We start from the raw sequence: 20,032 nt of genomic DNA, 5'->3' as shown, positions 1-20,032 counted from the left end.
TTCAGCAGCAGATGAGCTGAGGCAGAGACGGAGTTGGGCAATGTTACAGAGGAGTAAATAGGCGGTCTTAATGATGGCACGGATATGTGGTCAGATGCTTATCTCTGGTCAAATATGACACCAAGGTTGTGAACAGTCTGGTTCAGCTTCAGACAGCTGCCAGAGACAGCATAAAATGATACAATGGTTGCAGTACAGTTGGAGGCAATTTGGCCCATCGAGTTTGTGCCGGCTCTCTGCAAGAACAACTCAGCTATTCCCACTCTCCTGCCCTTTCCTGGCAACACTGCAATTTCTTTTTATTTTCAGGTGCTTATCCAATTTCCTCTTGAAAGCTGCAATTGAATGTGCCTCCACCACCCTCTCAGGCAGTGCATTTCACATCCTATCCACTTGCTGCATAAAATTTTTTTTATACATCGCCTTTGGTTCTTTTGCCAATCACCTTAAGTCTGTGTCGTCTGGTTCTCAACACCTCCACCAAAGGAAACAGTTTCTAACTACTCTGTCTAGACCCCTCATGTTTTGAACACCTCTATCAAATTTCTCAACCTTTTCTTTAGGGAGAACAACCCCAGCTTCTTCAATCAATCCTCGTAACTGAAGTCTCTCAGTCCTGGAATCATTTTCTGAAAACATTTCTGTATCTTCTCGAAAAATGGATGGAGTTGGTGATAGAGAATAGAGTTTGTGGTTGGGGCCAAAGACAATGGTTTAGGTCTTCCAGATGTCTAGTTGGAGGAAATCTCTGCTCATCCACTACTGGATGTGACAGTGGCGAGTTGAGAGAAGTGGTGGTGAGGTAGAACTGGGTGTCAACAGCATTCATGAAAAGCCTACTGTTTTCAGATAATGTTGCATGTAGATGAGAAATACGAGGGGGCTAAGGATAAATCCTAGGGGCCAACAGAGGCAACAATGCAGTAGTGGGAAGGGAGGCCACTGCAGCTAATTCTCTGGTTATGATTGCATATATAATAGATAGATGGTAACTGTTCTTACTTATCTAAGAGAAGCTGGAAAGTTTAGCCTAATTGCCTTGGTGAGGTGGGGGGTGGGTAAGAATTAGAGGAGGGAAGTCCCTGGCCTAAAACAAGGCACAGGTGTGATCACTGACCCCTATGGTTAGAGTTAAGCAGTTGCCCCAAATAGCAGGACCAACATGGATTTGGTGTGTATCCATGCAGTCCAGTAGCATGGTGAGTTATGTGACTTGACAGTAGTTTCTACTGTCTGTTTTCCAAGAGAGTGGTAAACCTATGCTTGTTACTAGATAATCATTAGTTCACCAAATCTTCTTGGGAACTGGGTAAGTGGGTCTCTTTGGGGTGAAACGGATTCCAAAACGATATGCCTGAGGATGGGAGTTTGGAACAGGGTTTATTATTAGTGGTAGACTTAGTAATTCAATACTAGAGCCAGCTGAGTTTTCTGCATTCCAGGAAGCTACTGTCAATTGCCTTGCCTAGCTTACTGTTGTGACTGGAGGGATAGGATTGTCAGTGGTAGCTGGAATTCTTAGTACTCTGTTCCAGGCAATCATTTATTAGTATGATGATTCAAACTAAACAAGCTTATAAGTTCTTGTGTTGTTCAGGTTCTGCAGTTCTGGTCATGAGCAGTGATTGTGTGCGTTAGACACACTGTTGACCAAAATAAGAAAAGATCATTGGATAAATGTTCAGCTGAAAGGGCATTTAATGGGCCAGGTAGCCTGAAGTATTTTATTATCTGTTAGAAAGGCAAGATTCTTTCCGACATTTCATAAACTTTCTGTTTTAAAGTTCAAAAAGGCAGAGAAAAAGCAAAAACATCTGAAAATACAAATGTTAAAAACTTTGTTCAAACTCAGTTCAGAAAGGAGTCTAACAGTGGTTGTAGCACCTGTAACACACTAATTGTGTGCAAGGAACATAAACCTTTGCTACAAGTGTAGAGATATGGGCTGTTACTGCCAACACCCCACATAGGTTACTGATCTCAGCTGTGCCATTGGGAACATCTGAGCAGAGGTGTAAGCTTCCAAATGATGAGAGGTAGAAAGGAAAGAGTAAACTGAGATGTGTTCAACTTTGGACTTTGATTTAATAGCTCTTCCCACAGGTTTGAGTGTGATCCCTCTTCCCTATTCTTCTCCAGAGAATTCTCATTTATATGGTTCCATGGAACACAATCCTCTAGTAATTAACTCAAGTCGCCATTTATTTGTTGCCAAGCTAACTATGGAACATCATGACTGGCCTGAATTTAGATTTCATCAAATGTGTTCAAATACAAACTTTCCAAAAAGAGTCAGCGAGTAGTGGCCTGCAGCAGGAATCCAACTGATGCTGCCCTTTTCCAATTTTCTTGGGGGAGCATTTACATCACTTTCAGTGCCACCACTGAGTTCAGCTATCTCAGCTTTAACCTTTCTGGTCTTTGCCTCAAAACCACATCATACATGTATTCACCCACAAAATTCATCAGGTAGATGACAAAAGTAACTATAAGATACTTACGAGCATAGTTTTGTCAAAATGCATCTGTAATGTTACAAATTGTGAGCAAAGCAATAAAATAAATGCTGAATCAATTTGACTTTCTCACACTGTAACTCTTCTATTTTTGTCACAAGGCAAACCTTTTATTACGTTGAAAATTACATGCCCAGATGTAGATCTGACCCAATGCTACTGAACTCCATTTTTCATGCAACTTTATGTATAAGCTTAAGAACATCCAGTACTGTGTAGTAAAACAGGACTAAATGCTACAAAAATAGAAACTGTGAAACTGCGCTCAGTGTATCTTCACACAAATGATTGAGAGATCTGGATCATTTAAAAAGGTATAAAATGAGTTACAAGAAAAGTAAAGCTTCACATATCAGATATTAGATTTACCTTCAGTTTCATTACATAATGTAAAACAATTTGTAAACATTTTTACAATAATTTTAACTGAAAAGGAATGCATGTCACAGTTTTATTTTAAAATATTTGAGTTTTTGCAAACTACACAGTAGTTTCGTTTCTCCAAAATCCAGTTCTGATGTTTCCAGTGCTGTCTGCATTTAGCAGAGGAACATCTAGGCCACTGCCTTTCAGCAGTCCATTTTGACTAGCCAAGTTAAGGCCATAAGATTTATTGTTTTCAAGTTCAACCACTATGGGCTGTTGCAGGCTGTCTTTACTGCTATTCACTCCATCCTTTACTACATTTTGATTGCATTGTGTCAGTGTATAACTGACATCACTATTATCAGGTTGGCTCTGGCTTTGATGATGTTCTCTAAAACCAGAGCGAGACCTCCTACTCCCATGATGACTCTCATGGTTACTGTGTCTACTTCTTGGCTGGCTATTGTGCACACTTCCTTCAACACTTGTAGGCACATCATATGCATACTCTCTTAACACAGTCAGCCTGCTGTGTCGATGAGCTTGGTGTACCCTAGTCCGGTTTTTATGATGCCTGTTCACTTGTCCATTAGAACGGTATGGCACTTCAACAGGAGCCACATGCATCTTTAGCTCATTGTCCATTGAATGTTCTGTAAGGCTGTTGTCAAGCTGTGTTGATATGTTACTTGCCAAAGGAACAACCTGATTCTGTACTGCTGCAGCGTGAAGATTAGTCAGTTTACATCCTGGGAAGAGTTTGTTATTGCTGGATGCAGTCTTATTTGTACAGGAGGACTCTGCACTACTGTTGGAGAGTTTTGGGGTTTCTCTGTTAGCATGACTTGAATCCGTAGGCTGAACATTAACTTGCATGGAGTAAGTACTCCTCCCTGGACAGCATGTTGTTGTCCAACACAGTCGCACATCTTCTCTGCCAATACAATGGTGAAGTATAAGAAAAGCAGCCAGGCTCAAAGCTGTGGCCCCAAATAGACAGCTAAAAATAAGGTCCATAGGATAGTACTGGGAAACTGCTAGTGCGCCCGATACCCACAGGGCAATATACATAAACAATGACAAACATGCACCAAGCAGTTGCGCTTGAAATGTGTGTTCATTCTCCAGTGCAGAGGATGAAACTACAGAACAATTTGCCTGTGATGTTGAAGCTGAATCATTAACATGAGACTCTCCATGGTCTGTGCTTGCCAAACGCTGATGTTCTTCTGCTGCTTCCTTCAGTTCATATTTCCTTTCTGGGTGCTGTTTAAGTTGCACAAATATGCTAAGAAAATAAATGCAGTTTACGAAGATGATAAAGCCCACAGGTCCATAAAATGCACCTAAACTCGGTTCCCATGCCATCCAACAGCTGGAAGACACAAATGTGAAACATAATTCTGTTAGAATAGCAGTTCGGAGCAATTGAATTCTAATATATTATGCATCCTAATTCAGTAAAAGGATTCAGATTAACTCACAAAACAATACATTGCCAAGAAACAAAATCTTAGTTAAGATTTTCGGAATTGGAAAAATCCACTATTTTAAAACAAAAAATTCAGTGAAATCTGACTTTGGCTGGTCACATGCCAACTCCTCAGAAAATGAGTTTCAGCAAAAAAAAGTTATTTTTTTAAAAAAGTCACCCGAGAGGTTTTTGTTCCCCAATAAATCCAAATCTTGAATATGGGGGGAAAAAACTGAAGAGATGACAGACTTCAGCCTATAAAGAGCTGAAAAAAAAAAGAGTAGTTGGTCCCTTACTTTTAAAAGAAAATGATTTTTTTCTGATTGACAACCACGCCCACTCCATGAGCCCCCAAGCAAAATAGTCACATGCGAAATTATGTGCCAACATATGATTCATTTGTGGGCTTTGGAATGGGGAAACTCATGCAATTATTGCAATCTGCAATTCAGAATGGAGTCTTAAGGGAAGAGTTATTTTGTCTGTAAATAATCAGTACTGTATCAGTACTTGCCACCTACTTTGTCAACTGCTAGAGAGAAATGCATCCAAAAATAATATATGGTTGATTGATAACATAGGGAAGCAATGTGAAAATAACCCTTTGCAAATGCAATATAGGCATTTTTCATAACGGTAGCCAGATGTTCCCACTTGTGTATGTGCTTGCGTATGTGGAGAAGGAAGAAAAATCACATTGAAACAGATTAAGTGATCAGCCTACAAGGCATATTGCTAGGTCTACAACATCCTTCTGGTTACCACCTCATTTCCCTCAGTTAGATAGGTGGCAATAAGACTACAAATGCACCACACCATCAGACAAGCAGCTTGTAATAGCTCCAACAGCTCTCTATAGAGATGTGACTCTGTTCAAAGAAATGAGAATTATCATGCTTACAACAGTGGGCTATCCAGCACTTTATCTTTTAATATTTTATTTTTGCTTGCATTGCGTCTCTTCAAAATAATTTTTTTCAAAATTAGAATGCTGATCTTGGTTTATTTCAAGGAATTAGAGTAATTCCTCTCATATTAATATGACATAAGCCTTGTTAATTCCTCAACAACAGGTAGGCGATTTCTGTAAATGTTAATGTTGAAGACAATATTGGCATAAATTTTAAATTTGTTTTCCCAGCGTAAAACTGGTGCTGTGGATTGGCTAAAATAAAAAGAGAGAATGCTGGAAATATTCAGGTCAGTCCGCATCAGTGGAGAAAGAAATGGAGTTAATGTTTCCGGTTGATGACTTTTCGTCAGAACTGGAAAAAGTTAGAGATGTAACGGGTTTTAAGGGAGTAGAGAGGCAGGGAAGGGGGAGGGGAGGGCGGAACAAAAGTGAAGGTCTGTGATAGTGTGAAGGTGGCATTGTCAGAATAGATGCAACGGAGATGGAGAAACTGGGAGAACGGAATAGGATGGCTTCTATTTGTATTTCAGATTTCGAGCATCTGGAATATTTTGCTGTGGATTGGCTGCCTATTTTAGAAATGGCCCTATTTTCCTTTCCATTGAAATAAATGGACATAGAAAATTGAGTGGTTGCTGTAATGGGTGGTCAATCCACAATGCCAGTGTTAATGCAAAGATATCAATAAGAACATAAGAACTAGGAGCAGGAGTAGGCAATTCAGCCCCTCGAGCTTGCTCCGCCATTCAATATGATCATGGCTGATCTCATCTCGGCCTCAACTCCACTTTCCTACCTGTTCGCCATAACCCTTCAAACCATTACTAATTAAAAATCTGTCCATCTCCTCCTTAAATTTACTCAATGTCCCGGCAATATGAAAATATACCCACGCTCACCAAGATCCGCATTCCTGAAAGGCTGCGTTTGCTGACCCCCCCTCCCCCCTCAGCCACTCGCACCAGACCTCGCTGCTCCCCCCACTTCCCTGCCCAACCCGCTTAAGGTGTGCCAAGGAAACCCGACCGGGCCCGAATGCCGGAGCCGGAAGCCCGACCCGACCCAGCCCGAACCTGACACATGTCGTCGGGACCTGTCTGGTTCGGGTCAAGTAGCAGTTCTTTACCCATGTACTGATGTAAAGGCCTGCTACATGACCCGACATGTGTTGGGTTCGGGCTGGGTCATGTTGTGCTTCCGGCTCCAGCATTCGGACTGGGGTCGGGTTTTCTTTGCACGCCTTTATTCCCTGCTCGCGACACTCCGCTCTCCGGTCGCTCGCTCCCCACCCCCCCAGCCGCTAGTTCTAGGCCGCACCGCTTCCTTCCTTTCAGCCACTCTCTCCTACATTTCATCAGTCTCCATGCGCCACCCGAAAAAGCAAGGCGGGCCACAAGGGGTGACAGGGCGACTCAGGAGCGAGTGGCTGAGAGGAGGGAAGCGGTATAACCTAGTGCTAGCAGCTGGGGGGAAAGAGGGAGTGGGGAGCGACCGAAGAGCGGGGTGGCGCGAAGCAATCGACCAGGGGAGTGGGGGGGGGGGGGGGGGGGAGCAGCGAGGTCTGCAGCGAACAGCTGAGGGGAGGACGCGTTGAGGCCTGGAGTGAGCAGCCGAGGGGGGAGAGCGGCTAGTGGGACGGAAGCCAGTGACGGGGATCAAGCTCCAGCCTCAAAGTCTCCCATTCAGCTGCTTCCTCCAGCCGAGTGGGGGGCTGGATACCTGATGACGCTTTATCGCGCATGCACGAAGATGGACCTGACGCAGATACGCGATGGCGCCATCCCGTGCATGCGCCACTAAATTCTGGTAAGATGTAGCTGCGCATGTGTGCAGCTTGGCTCACTCTGATGGAGTCAGCGGGCTAGTGCGTTGTCGGGAATTACTTTGTTCACGAAATCAATATGATTTGTGCAGTACACTTTGACCACCACTAGATGATGCAAGTTCCCCTTTTAAAAATTCTGAAGTATACTTAAGACATCTTGTGATACATAAAAAAAATGGTTATTATTTAAATGTAAGCCTGAATGGCGTGTTGGAAGCTATTTTTGCATTGCAGCATCACTCATTGTCTATATGGGCACTTTCAGTAGACCATGTGCCACTAAAACATTCATACATGCTTTCAACATCTCTGGACTTGATGGGCTCTTTTCAGGCCTCCTGAGCTCCATTATTTATAAATTCCAGCTCTTCCAAAATTTTGTGGCTTCTATTATCATGCATGAACTCCCCGTTGCACATCACTCAATTCTTTGCTGGCCTACTTTGGTTCTTAGTTCCCTAGTACCTCAACTATAAATCTAATCCTCATCTTTAAACCTATCTGTAAACTAAACCCCTCCCTATCTCACTAACCTTCTCCAGCCCTACAATGTCCCACCTAAACTCTTCATTCATATCAACACCAGTCTCTTCTGCATCTCCCTTCACTTCACTACCTCCAACCGCGCCAACTTACTATTGGGGAATTGTGCCTTCAGCCACCAGGCTGAAATGCCTCATCTTTGGAAATGCCTCATAAACCACTTTGCTGCTTCACCTCACTCTCTTCCTTTAAGACCTTCTTTTGAACAATTCCTTTGGCTAAACTCTTAATAACCCCTTCTAATCTTTGGCGTGACATTCATTTTTCTTCAAGCTACTGAGGTGCCTTGGGATATTTTTCTATCTTTAAGATGTGCTATGAATAAGAGTCACTGTTGTTGCAGTAGTAGTCATGGGATAGCAAGGAATCTCTGCTGATATGCCTCTCAAAAGCCTGAAGAGTGGAGATGAATTATAGCATCACACTATCTGGTACAAATCAGATAGCTCAGTTTGTGCTGAGGACAAAACATGGGACCCTCCTGGTCTGTACACCTTAGTTCTAAACAAGGTAGTGCAGGTACAACAGTAAAGCAAACATGGATATTCCAATAATGAAGCTACTCAAATGTCAGGAGTAACTTTATTACTACAATATTAGCCACTATGTTAAAAAAAAACCTCTTGCTTCTCCCTCTAACATTTTAAATAACTTGATTTCTATGCAATATAACTTATTCTATCTTCCATATGATTTTACCAAATGTTTAAAACATAAGTTTCCCAATCTCTCACTGCCTGCTGTTCATTTTAGAGAGGAGAGCCAAATACAGAAAAACTGGTCTTTGAGAGACAATTTGTATTTATATAGCATCTTTACTATAATAAAACATCCCAACGCACTTCACAGGACCTCTATCGACCAAAATATGACTCTGAGCCACATAAGGAGATATTAGGACAGAAAGGAGGTAGGTTTTAGGGAGCGTCTTGAAGGAGGAAAGAGAGGCAAAGAGGCTTAGGGAGGTAATTCCAGAGTTTGGGGCCTCGGCAGCTAAAGGCATGGCCACCAATGGCAGTTGTGCAAGAGGCCGGAACTGGAGGAGTGCAGATATCTCGGAGGGTTGTAGGGCTGAAGAAGTTACAGAGATAGAGAGGACAAAGCCATGGAGGGATGTGAAAACAAGAATGAGAATTTTAAAATCGAGCTGTTGCTAAACTGGGACCTAATGTAGGTCAATGAGCACAGGGGTGATGGGTGAACAGGACTTGGTGCGAATTCAGACAAGGGCGGCAGAGTTTTGGAAGACCTGAAGTTTACGATGGGTAGAACGTGCAGGCAGTGGAATAGTCAAGTCCAGAGGTAACAAAGGCATGGATGTGGGTTTCAGCAGCAGATGAAGGCACGGATGGCCACCTCTATCTATTTCAAGACCAATTTACAATATGCCAATCAGGATCTTACATCAGTTGTAGGACCCCGTGCAATTATGAGTGACTAATGGGTGGAATGCACACCACGTACATTTCAACCACTGGTATCAGGTGTTAAACAACCTAACCAGCTGTCTTTAAAGGGATCATCACAGGAAGTGCAGAAATAAAGCTACTAAAAAAAAAGTGAAGATTTTTGTAGGGCAGGAAGTTATATTTCAATATTCAAGTCTTACTGAGTACATGAAATTCTTCCAACATTATTATTAGCAGTACTTATCATGCAACTTACACGTCTTTATTCATAATTACAATTGCATGAGGGAATTAATGACTGCCTATCCTTAGTTGCCCTAAGGTCATTATGAGTCAACCACATCCTGTGGAGTTATGCATATATCAAACTGGCTAACTGGAGCAGATTCCCTTCTCTTGGGAATCGATTGAGCTTTGACAAAACAGCAGCTTTCACAGTCACTTTTTCTAGGTCTGGCCCACAAATCTGGATTAAGTGAATTCAATTTTAAGCTTGCCATGATGGATGCCATGTGGGCGGCACAGTGGTTAGCACCGCAGCCTCACAGCTCCACTGACCCGGGTTCAATTCTGGGTACTGCCTGTGTGGAGTTTGCAAGTTCTCCCTGTGTTTGCGTGGGTTTCCTCCGGGTGCTCCGGTTTCCTCCCACATGCCAAAGACTTGCAGGTTGATAGGTAAATTGGCCATTAACAATTGCCCCTAGTGTAGGTAGGTGGTAGGGAAATATAGGGACAGGTGGGGATGTGGTAGGAATATGGGATTAGTGTAGCATTAGTATAAATGGGTGGTTGTTGGTCGGCACAGACTCAGTGGGCCGAAGGGCCTGTTTCAGTGCTGTATCTCTAAACTAAAACTAAACTAAACTAAACTCATTACTTCTGAGTAACAGTCCAGTAACATAACCCTGCAATACCACATCCATGATATTAGAATCAGAAGTAGTAGTTTTGGGATTCAATTCAACTCTAAATTTTAGTTTTAAAGGCATTACTGATAATTTTGCCAAACACTCCAAACAGTTCATCAGAAGTAAAAACAGCTCACAAAGTAATGGCAAGTATTACATTGACCCCCAAGCTCATAACAGACTACAGTAAGTTATGTTCTGTTTGACACGTTTATCAACATCTTAACCTTTCAGGGATTTTTTCACTTCTTCCCAACTCCAATTTGAACTCCACCCAACACCCACTGAGGATAATCTGAAAAATGAGCACAGAGTACTTACTATGGTGCATTTACTTTACTTCCGTAATTTTTAATATTAGCTGCTGCTGTGATGCCACACACAATGATAGGAATTCCTCCACCAATGAGATAGAACCTTGAAAAACATGAGCAGGAGGAAAGGTGTTAAACAACTGCAAGTCTGGCTTCTAAGCAGAACTGCTTACGATAGGTGACCTTTGTGTAAGATTTTTTTAAACTAGTCAATGGTACAGTATATGAAATCCTTTCAACATTATTATTAGTAGCATTTATCATACATTTATTTTGGGTAATTCAAATCCAATTTTACCACATAATGGTAACATTTAATTGTTGCTCGACATATAATGAAATTCTCTTTGGTCTCTGATCACTAAGCGAGTAATGGACATCAATGTCCCCTTTAAGCTGTGTACCATGCAGCAATCAGGAATGTGCTGTGCAGGGAGAAAACAGGTCACACATAAACACATTTCCTTTAAGATCTGTGCATGCATAGTGGCGTATCAATCTTAAAAGGGCCACACAGTACATCAAGACGGCTGCGCACAGCAAACATAAGTTAGAGGGAACACTGATGGACATACGTGAATTTAATTTTCAACCAATCTGAGGTTCAATCAATGTGTAGGTAGCATGTTGCTTTACAGTAGACGGACACACACTGGAAAGGGAGATTACAATATTTTGAGACAGTTCAATATACACAGAATTACATAGAATATACAGCATAGAAACAGGACATGTATCCCATTAGGTCCATGCCTGTATTTATGCTCCATACAAGCATCCCCCAGAAGAAGAAGAAAGAAAGAAAGAAAAGAACAAGCATCCCCCACCCCTGTTCATCTAACTATCACCATAACCTTCTATTCCTTTCGTTCCTCATCTGTTAACCCAGCTTTCTCTTAAATGCATCTATGCTATTTGCCTCAAACATTCATTGTGATTATGAGTTCCACATTCGAACCATCATTTGGTGAAAAAGTTTCTCCTGAATTCCTCATTGGATTTATTACTGTCTAGCTTATATTTATGGCCCCTAGTTTTGGTCACCACCACAAGTACAGATCATTCTATTTCTTAAGTGCTTAGATTAGCATCAAGATAATTAGTATCTACATGGTTTTATATTATCCTGTAACAAGTGCGTGTCTGTATACATAAAAAGAAAATATTGGAAATCTGAAATAAAAGTGGGTAATGCTGAAATACAAGTTAAATTCAAAATGATTCAAATTTAAAATATTAATTTTTCTTCATTCCCTTTCAGAATCTGCAAGACAGTTCCAGCATATTGAATTTTTAAAAAAAGATTTATTGTATGCTTCGGCCCCTCTTAACCTTGGGCTGGTTCATCCATCTTGCATTTCATAATACTGAAGCAGTCAGTGTCGAAATGCAGCAAGACCTGGACAATATCCAGGCTTGGGCTGATAAGTGGCAAGTAACATTTGCGCCACACAAGTGCCAGGCAATGACCATCTCCAACAAGAGAGAATCTAACCATCTCCCCTTGACATTCAATGGCATTACCATCGCTGAATCCCCCACTATCAACATCCTGGGGGTTACCATTGACCAGAAACTGAACTGGAGTAGCCATATAAAGACAGTGGCTACAAGAGCAGGTCAGAGGCTAGGAATGCTGCGGCGAGTAACTCACCTCCTGACTCCCCAAAGCCCGTCCACCATTGACAAGGCACAAGTCAGGAGTGTGATGGAATACTCTCCACTTGCCTGGATGGGTGCAGCTCCAACAACACTCAAGAAGCTCGACACCATCCAGAACAAAGCAGCCCACTTGATTGACACCCCATCTACAAACATTCACTCCCTCCACCACCAACGCACAGTGGCAGCAGTGTGTACCATCTACAAGATGCACTGCAGCAACGCACCAAGGCTCCTTAGACAGCACCTTCCAAACCCACGACCTCTACCACCTCGAAGGACAAGAGCAGCAGATGCATAGGATCACCACCAGCTGCAAGTTCCCCTCCAAGTCACACACCATCCTGACTTGGAACTATACCGCCGTTCCTTCACTGTTGCTGGGTCAAAATCCTGGAACTCACTTCCTAACAGCACTGTGGGTGTACCTACCTCACATGGACTGCAGCGGTTCAATAAGGCAGCTCATCACCACCTTCTCAAGGGCAATTAAGAATGGGCAATAAATGCTGGCATAGCCAGCGACGCCCTCATCCCATGAATGAATAAAAAAAAAAATTTACAACAAAATTACTTCTTTTCTTCTTGAATATTTCCCACTCTAATAAAATCATCTAATACTGTACTTCCTTTAACAGAAGGAAAGTTTGACCCTTCTTTAGAACCAGGTTGAGGGAATCACAAGTTAAAAGGGATGATACAGAAGAAAAATAATGCAGATGCTGGAAATCTGAAATAAAAACAGAAAATACTAGAAATACTGAGCGGGTCTGGTAGTATCTGTGGAGACAGAAAGATGTAACGTTTCAGGTCAAAGGCCAGCTCTGACTTATTCCATGTAGATTCCAACCTAAAATTCTACCCTTCATGTTTTGGACCCACGATTACAGGTATCTCTAAGACATTCAATGTTCCTCAAACTGCTGTTCTTGATGCATCCCAAGATCTACACTCAGTGCCTTGCGCTGCCACATGCATACTCTCGATCTCTCTCTTCACCAGCACCAACTCACTTTATTTCAAAGCTGTCCTGCTCCACAGTTTCATTGCACCCTTCGTCTCATCAGATGGCCTTAACAAAAAACTTTTTAGAAACATAGAAAATAGGAGGAGTAGGCCATTTGGCCCTTCGAGCCTGCTCCACCATTCATTATGATCACGGCTGATCATCCAACTCAGTAGCCTGTTCCCGCTTTGCCCCATACCCTTTGATCCCTTTAGACCCAAGAGCTACATCTAACTCCTTTTTGAAAACATTCAATGCTTTGGCTTCAACTGCTTTCTGTGGTAGTGAATTCCACAGGCTCACCACTCTCTGGGTGAAGAAATTTCTCCTCATCTCAGTCCTGAAAGGTTTACCCCGTATCCTTAGACTATGACCCCTGGTTCTGGACTCCCCCATCATCGGGAACATCCTTCCTGCATCTACCCTGTCAAGTCCTGTTAGAATTTTATCAGTTTCTATGAGATCCCCCCTCACTCTTCTGAACTCCAGCGAATATAATCCTAACCGACTCAATCTCTCCTCATATGTCAGTCCCACCATCCCAGGAATCAGTCTGGTAAACCTTCGCTGCACTCCCTCGATAGCAAGAACATCCTTCCTCAGATAAGGAGACCAAAACCGCACACAATATTCCAGGTGTGGCCTCACCAAGGCCCTGTATAATTGCAGCAAGACATCCCTGCTTCTGTACTCGAATCCTCTCGCTATGAAGGCCAACATACCATTTGCCTTTTTTACCGCCTGTTGCACCTGCATGCTTACCTTCAGCGACTGGTGTACGAGAACACCCAGGTATCACTGTATATTCCCCTCTCTCAGTTTATAGCCATTCGGATAATAATCTGCCTTCCTGTTTTTGCTACCAAAGTGGACAACCTCACATTTATCCACATTATACTGCATCTGCCATGCATTAGCCCACTCAGTCAACTTGTCCAAATCACGCTGAAGCCTTTCTGCATCCTCCTCACAACTCACCCTCCCACCCAGTTTTGCGTCATCTGCAAATCTGGAGATATTACATTTAGTTCCCTCATCTAAATCATTAATATATATTGTGAATAGCTGGGATCCTAGCACCGATCCCTGCAGTACCCCACTAGTCACTGCCTGCCATTCGGAAAAAAAAATATTTATCCCTGCTGTTCATTTCCTGTCCGCCAACCAATTTTCTATCCATCGCAATACACTACCCCCAATCCCATGCGCTTTAATTTTACATGCTAATCTCTTATGTGGGATTTTGTCGAAAGTCTCCTGAAAGCCCAAATAAACCACATCCACTGGCTCCCCCTCATCAACTCTACTAGTTACATCCTCGAAGAATTCTAGTAGATTTGTCAAGCATAATTTGCCTTTTGTAAACCCATGCTGAATCTGTCTGATTCTACCACTGTTCTCCAAGTGCTTTGCTGTAAAGTCTTTGATAACGGACTTTAGAATTTTCCCCACTACTGACGTCAGGCTGACTGGTCTATAATTCCCTGCTTTCTCTCTACCTCCCTTTTTAAATAGTGAGGTTACATTAGCTACCCTCCAATCTGTAGGAACTGTTCCAGAGTCTATAGAATCTTGGAAGATGACCACCAATGCATCCACTGTTTCTAGGGCCACTTCCTTAAGTACTCTGGGATGCATATCATCAGGACCTGGGGATTTATCAGCCTTCAATCCCATCAATTTCCGCAACACCATTTCTCTACTAATACTGATTTCTTTCAGTTCCTCTCTCTCACTAAGCCCTGTGTTTCCCAACATTTCTGGTATGATATTTGTGTCCTCCTTTGTGAAGGCAGAATCAAAGTATGCGTTTAGTTGGTCAGCCATTTCTTTATTCCCCATAATAAATTCCCCTGTTCCTGACTGTAAGGGACCTACATTTGTCTTCGCCAATCTTTTTCTCTTCACATTCCTATAGAAACTTTTACAGTCAGTTTTTATGTTCCCCGCAAGCTTGCTCTCGTACTCGATTTTCCCCTTCTTAATCAATCCCTTGGTCCTTCTTTTCTGAATTCTAAACTGCTCCCAATCCTCAGGTCTGTTTTTCCTGGCAAATTTATATGCCTCTTCCTTGGATCTAATGCTATCTCTAATTTCCCTTTCTAAGCCATGGTTTGGCTTGGTTTCATGTGTTAAGGATCACAAGCTCCAACAACTCTTGGCTACCAACACCCCTCCAGATCTTTCTTCCCCTATACTTCCCTCTGACCCCATCCCTTCTTTTAATCTAAAAGCAAAATACTGCAGATGCTGGAAAACAGAAATAAAAACAAAGTGCTGGAAATAGTCAGCAGGTCCAGCTGCATCTGTGGAGAGAGAAGCAGAGTTAATGTTTCAGGTTTGTGACCTTTCATCAGATTTGACAAAGCTTAGAACAAGTAGAAAGGGGGATGGGGGAAAAACAACAAAAGGGAAGGCGTGTGATTGGGCAGAGGGCAGGAGAGATTAAATGACAAAGATGCCACGGAACAAAGGCAATTGCTGTAGGAAAGGACAAAGCATGACTCTAGAGAGAGTATTAATCGCAGAATAATGAACAGCTCAGTCCAAAAGTAAAAACCTGAAGGACAAGTTTACAACAGGCACATGGTTAAAAAAAAATAAAAAAGAATAAAATAAAATGTTACAAAAAGGCAGCCACGCTCTGAAATTGCTGAACTCAACATTGAGTAGGTAGCGTGAATAATCGGAAGAGGAGGTACCGCTCCTCGAGCTTGCATTGAGGTTCACTGGAACACTGCAGCAAGTCAAGGACAGAAATGTTGGTATGGGAGCGGGGTGGTAAATTAAAATGGCAGGCAATTGGAAGCTCAGGGTCATGCTTGCGGACCGAGCGGAGGTGTTACTCAAAGCGGTCACCTAACCTGCTTTTGGTCTCCACAATGTAGAGGCAGCCGCATTGTGAGCAGTGAATACAGTATACTAAATTGAAAGTACAAGTAAATCGCTGCTTCACCTGGAAGGAGTGTTTGGGGCCTTGGATGATGAGGAGAAAGGAGGTAAAAGGGCAGGTATTACACCTCCTGCAATTGCACAGGATGGTGCCGCGGGAAGGAGATGAGGTGTTGGGAGGTGATGGAGGGGTGAACCAGGGTGTCACGGAGGGAATGGTCCCTTCAGAATGCTGAAGGGAAGATGTGTTTGGTGGTGGCATCATGCTGGAGGTGGTGGAAATGGTGGAGGATGATCCTTTGGATGTGAAGGCTGGTGAGGTGGAAAGTGAGGACAAGGGCAACTCTGTCGTAGTTCTGGGAGGGAGGGAAAGGACCAGGTAAAGGCAAGAGAAGAGTGGAAATTGGAAGCAAAGTTGATGAAGTTTTCCAGTTTGGGACGGGAGCAGGAAACGGCACCGATACAGTCATCAATGTACCGGAGAAAGAGTTGGGAGAAGGAGCCTGAGGAGGACTGGAACAAGGAATATGTGGCATACCCCACAAAAAGACAGGCATAACTAGGACCCATGTGGGTACCCATATCAACACCTTTTATTTGGAAGAAGTGCGTGGAGATGAAGGAGAAGATGTTCAAAGTGAGGACATGTTCAGCCAGGTGCAGGAGTGTGGTAGTGGATGTGGACTGATTGAGCCTCTGTTCAAGGAAGTAGCGGAGAGCCCTCTGACTGTCCTCTTGGGGGATGGAGTTGTAGCAAGATTGGACGTCCATAGTGAAGAGGTGGCAGTTAGGGCCAGGAAACTGGAAATTGTTGTAATGATGTAGGGCATCAGAAGGGTCATGGATGTAGGAGGGAAGAAAAAAATAGATTCAAGATAGGAATAAATAAGTTCAGTGGGGCAGGAACAGGCTGAAACAATGGGTCTACCAGGACAGTCCTGTTTGTTGATTTTGGGAATGTGGTAAAAGTGGGCTGTCCTGGGTTGTGGGACTGAGGTGGGTAGCTGTAGAGGGAAGATCTTCAGATGAGATAAGGTCAGTGAGAGTCCTGGAGACAGTGGCTTGATGTTCGGTGGTGGGATTATGGTTCAGGGGGAGGTAGGAAGAAGTGTCTGAGAGTTGGCGCTGAGCCTCTGCAAGGTTGAGGTCAGGACGCCATAAGAACAACAGCACCACCCTGGTCAGCAGGTTCGATCACAATGTTGGGATTAGACCGGAGAGAATGGAGTGCAGCAAATTTGGAGGGGGACAGGTTAGAGTGAGTGAGGGGAGCAGTGAAATTAAGACAGCCAATATCATGCCGACAGTTCTCAATGAAAAGATCAAGAGCGGGCGAAGAGAACCGATGGAGGCATCCAGGTGGAGGGAGAATACTGGAGACGGGTGAATGGGTCTGCTGGTCGGGGGGAGGACTCCTGGCCTTCTTTTAATCTCACCTCTTGCCGTGCATTCACGATAGGGGGCAGGCAGTGGCGTAGTAGTAATGCCACTGAACTAGTAATCCGAAGGTCCAGGCTAATGCCCTGGGGACACCATGGCAGCTGGTGGAATTTAAATTGATTTAAAAAAAAACTGGAATTGCAAACTAGTCTCAGTAATGGTGCCATGAAATGATCATCGATTGTTGTAAAAACCCATCTGGTTCACTAATGTCCTTTAAGGAAGGAAATCTGCCGTCCTTACCTAGTCTGGCCTAGATGTGACTCCAGATATAAAGCAATGTGGTTGACTCTTAACTGCCCTTTGAAATGGCCTAGCAAGCCAATTGGTTGTTCAAAGGCAGTTATGGATGGGCAACAAATGTTAGTTTTGCCAGTGATGCCCACATCCCATGAAAGAATAAATAAACTCTCCAACCTTCCCCTTTCTGACCCTGAACGACCTGTCCTTAGCAAAGAACTCAGCTTTAGCCCCTTAACATCCCCACCTCAATGAATTCCAAGCTCGGCACAACACTGAGCTCTTCTTCCATCACCTTCACCTCCCCAGTGCAGCACACGGTTTTGGGAGGGCAGAAAATCACCAGCTTCCACGATGGGCCAGCCTATAAGGTTGCTCCATCAGGGCTCAATGGACCATTTTGAGTGAGCACCTGCAGTTTTTCATCTTTTTTTATTTTCAAAAAATATTTTAAGCATGGCTGCTAGGCCACTCAACATCTGGTACAAGTGTGCACGTTCCACAATATTGTACTTGAAAATTGCAATCAGGGTCCTACAACCAGCATAAAATTTTAATTTTCACATTTAACCAGCTTCCCCATTGTTTCAGTTGGCTGTCCAGAATGAATGACATTTCTGAATACAATAGAGTCAGAGTCATACAGCACAGAAACAGGCCCTTCAGCCCACCGTGTCCGTGCCGGCCATCAAGCCGAACTATTCTAATCCCACTTTCCAGCACTTGGCCTGTAGCCTTGTATATGGCACTGGTTCTGCCAAGGCAGTGATGTCTCAGGCACGGTGTGAAAGCCGGCAAGTAAGAGAAGATTCATTAGAGTTTATATTATTGGGTGCCAAGCACACCATGAAATTCTCTAAGTGTTGTTGGGGAGGCAGTAACTACTTGATGTGAGTAAACTTGAACACAATCTAAAATCATGTATTTAATAATATATATTTAATAGTGCACTTTTTGGAACAGAAATAATGACAACACAGTAGTTTGGGATATTAAACATTGGCTTTAGTTTATAGTCTTCAAATTTTAATCATTTTAAATTGAAAATATTCCACATTGATAAAATAGTCCTAAAAGCTCCGCACAATAGTGATTATAAAATCATGTACTCCTCTTGGGATCAAATTGGTAAATCAGAAAAAAAAAACGTAGAACCACAAACAGTAGCTACTAATTAATTTTTAAATTAGAAACAGGCATGTCCTATGATGTCTCAATATTGAAGATGACATTAAAAGCAACATTCTTACATTTAATGAGCAAATGTTGTCCTACTTTATTAATGAACACTATAGGCCATGTATATATTTCAAAGCTTGTAGGCTCTGCACTACTCGAGCCCTTTTTATTGCAAGGTCCCTGCTCATAATAGTACACACCTGCATATTTAAAAGTATATTTTCTCTTGATTACTTGCAGCTCTGTATCAGGTTTTGTTGATTTTCTCCTTTTCATACTTCCTTCAAAATACTGGCTGTCCAATGATTTACAAACCTCGTTGACAGATTTACTTTTCCTTTATAATCTTACCTTGTTCTCATCCGATTGTTTCACCTCTCAAGATTCAATATCCTTGAACACAGCTTTGTTCTGAGAATGTGTTTTTCTGATAATGTCTAATCAAGATTGAACCTACCTACCATGAAGACTCATACCTCATACAAATGATTCACCTTGAAAAGGAGCATTATTTAAAACAGTCCAAGCAAGGTCATAAGGCACATTCCAAAAACAAATTCTGGTATGAAATGACTAAACTCAGGTGCAAAATTAATGCACCTTCCGTTGATGAAAGAAGCCCCTAGAAAATGCTACTAACTCTTATTTAAAATAATGAAATGCCTTCAAACTTCTGTTGATGAAGGACTAATTGCTGAAACAGAGTATACATTAGAGCTTTTTAAATTTGAAAGAACTTTCTCACCTGAGCATTGGCCGTGGTGGGGGAGGGGGCTCCTCAGGGTCCTGACATCTCTTTGATTTCCTTGTCAACTGTTTGAAAATATTTCGTGCTGTGACACCAACCCACAGGATGGTGGCAAGGGTAGAATAGTGTAGAATTATCCCAACCTATATTTTTAAAAGATTAACAGGTGAGGAACTATGGAAATCTGGAAGTCTGTCATAACACTGTGGTACACCTTGCAATGATGAGTTTATGCTTTACTATTAATTTACAATATATATTAAATATGCTTCTCTCTGTAACACAGTGAAACAAACTACTTAACTGTATATACTCATGTATAAGTTAACCCATTTATGAGCAACCCTCAAAATTCCACCCAAAACTCAAAAGAACCTCCTATAAACTTACAAAGCTTCTATTCACCAAAATTCTTACCTTCATCTTGACAGTTGCTCTTTATCATTTCAACTAACCCATTTTCATTTACTGTTGCTACACTTTGCTCCACCAGCTCTGATATTTAAATTGCAATTCCCACTACTGATTTTAAGTCTTAGTTCCCTAGCATGAAATAATTTCTCTCTGCATCCAATTAATACGCTGTCTGATTTTAAA

The 20,032-nt window shown here is 42.5% G+C and overlaps 1 protein-coding gene across 1 annotated transcript in view; it reads right to left on the bottom strand.

The window, feature by feature from the left end:
• Positions 1-2,483: 2,483 nt before the first annotated feature.
• adgra3 (adhesion G protein-coupled receptor A3) overlaps positions 2,484-20,032 on the bottom strand; it is a 235,787-nt gene continuing 218,238 nt past the window's right edge. The window contains exons 17-19 of the mRNA XM_068037542.1: positions 19,433-19,578; positions 10,276-10,371; positions 2,484-4,257 (exon numbers count right to left, since the gene is read on the bottom strand). Coding sequence (XP_067893643.1) covers positions 2,997-4,257; positions 10,276-10,371; positions 19,433-19,578 — 1,503 coding nt within the window. The 3' untranslated portion in view covers positions 2,484-2,996. The remainder of the gene's footprint in view (positions 4,258-10,275; positions 10,372-19,432; positions 19,579-20,032) is intronic.

This window comes from Heterodontus francisci, chromosome 1 (genome assembly GCF_036365525.1).
Source record: "Heterodontus francisci isolate sHetFra1 chromosome 1, sHetFra1.hap1, whole genome shotgun sequence".
Lineage (NCBI taxonomy): Eukaryota > Metazoa > Chordata > Chondrichthyes > Heterodontiformes > Heterodontidae > Heterodontus > Heterodontus francisci.
The sequence above is the reverse complement of the archived record's forward strand: the minus strand, read 5'-3'. Positions and strand labels throughout refer to the sequence as shown.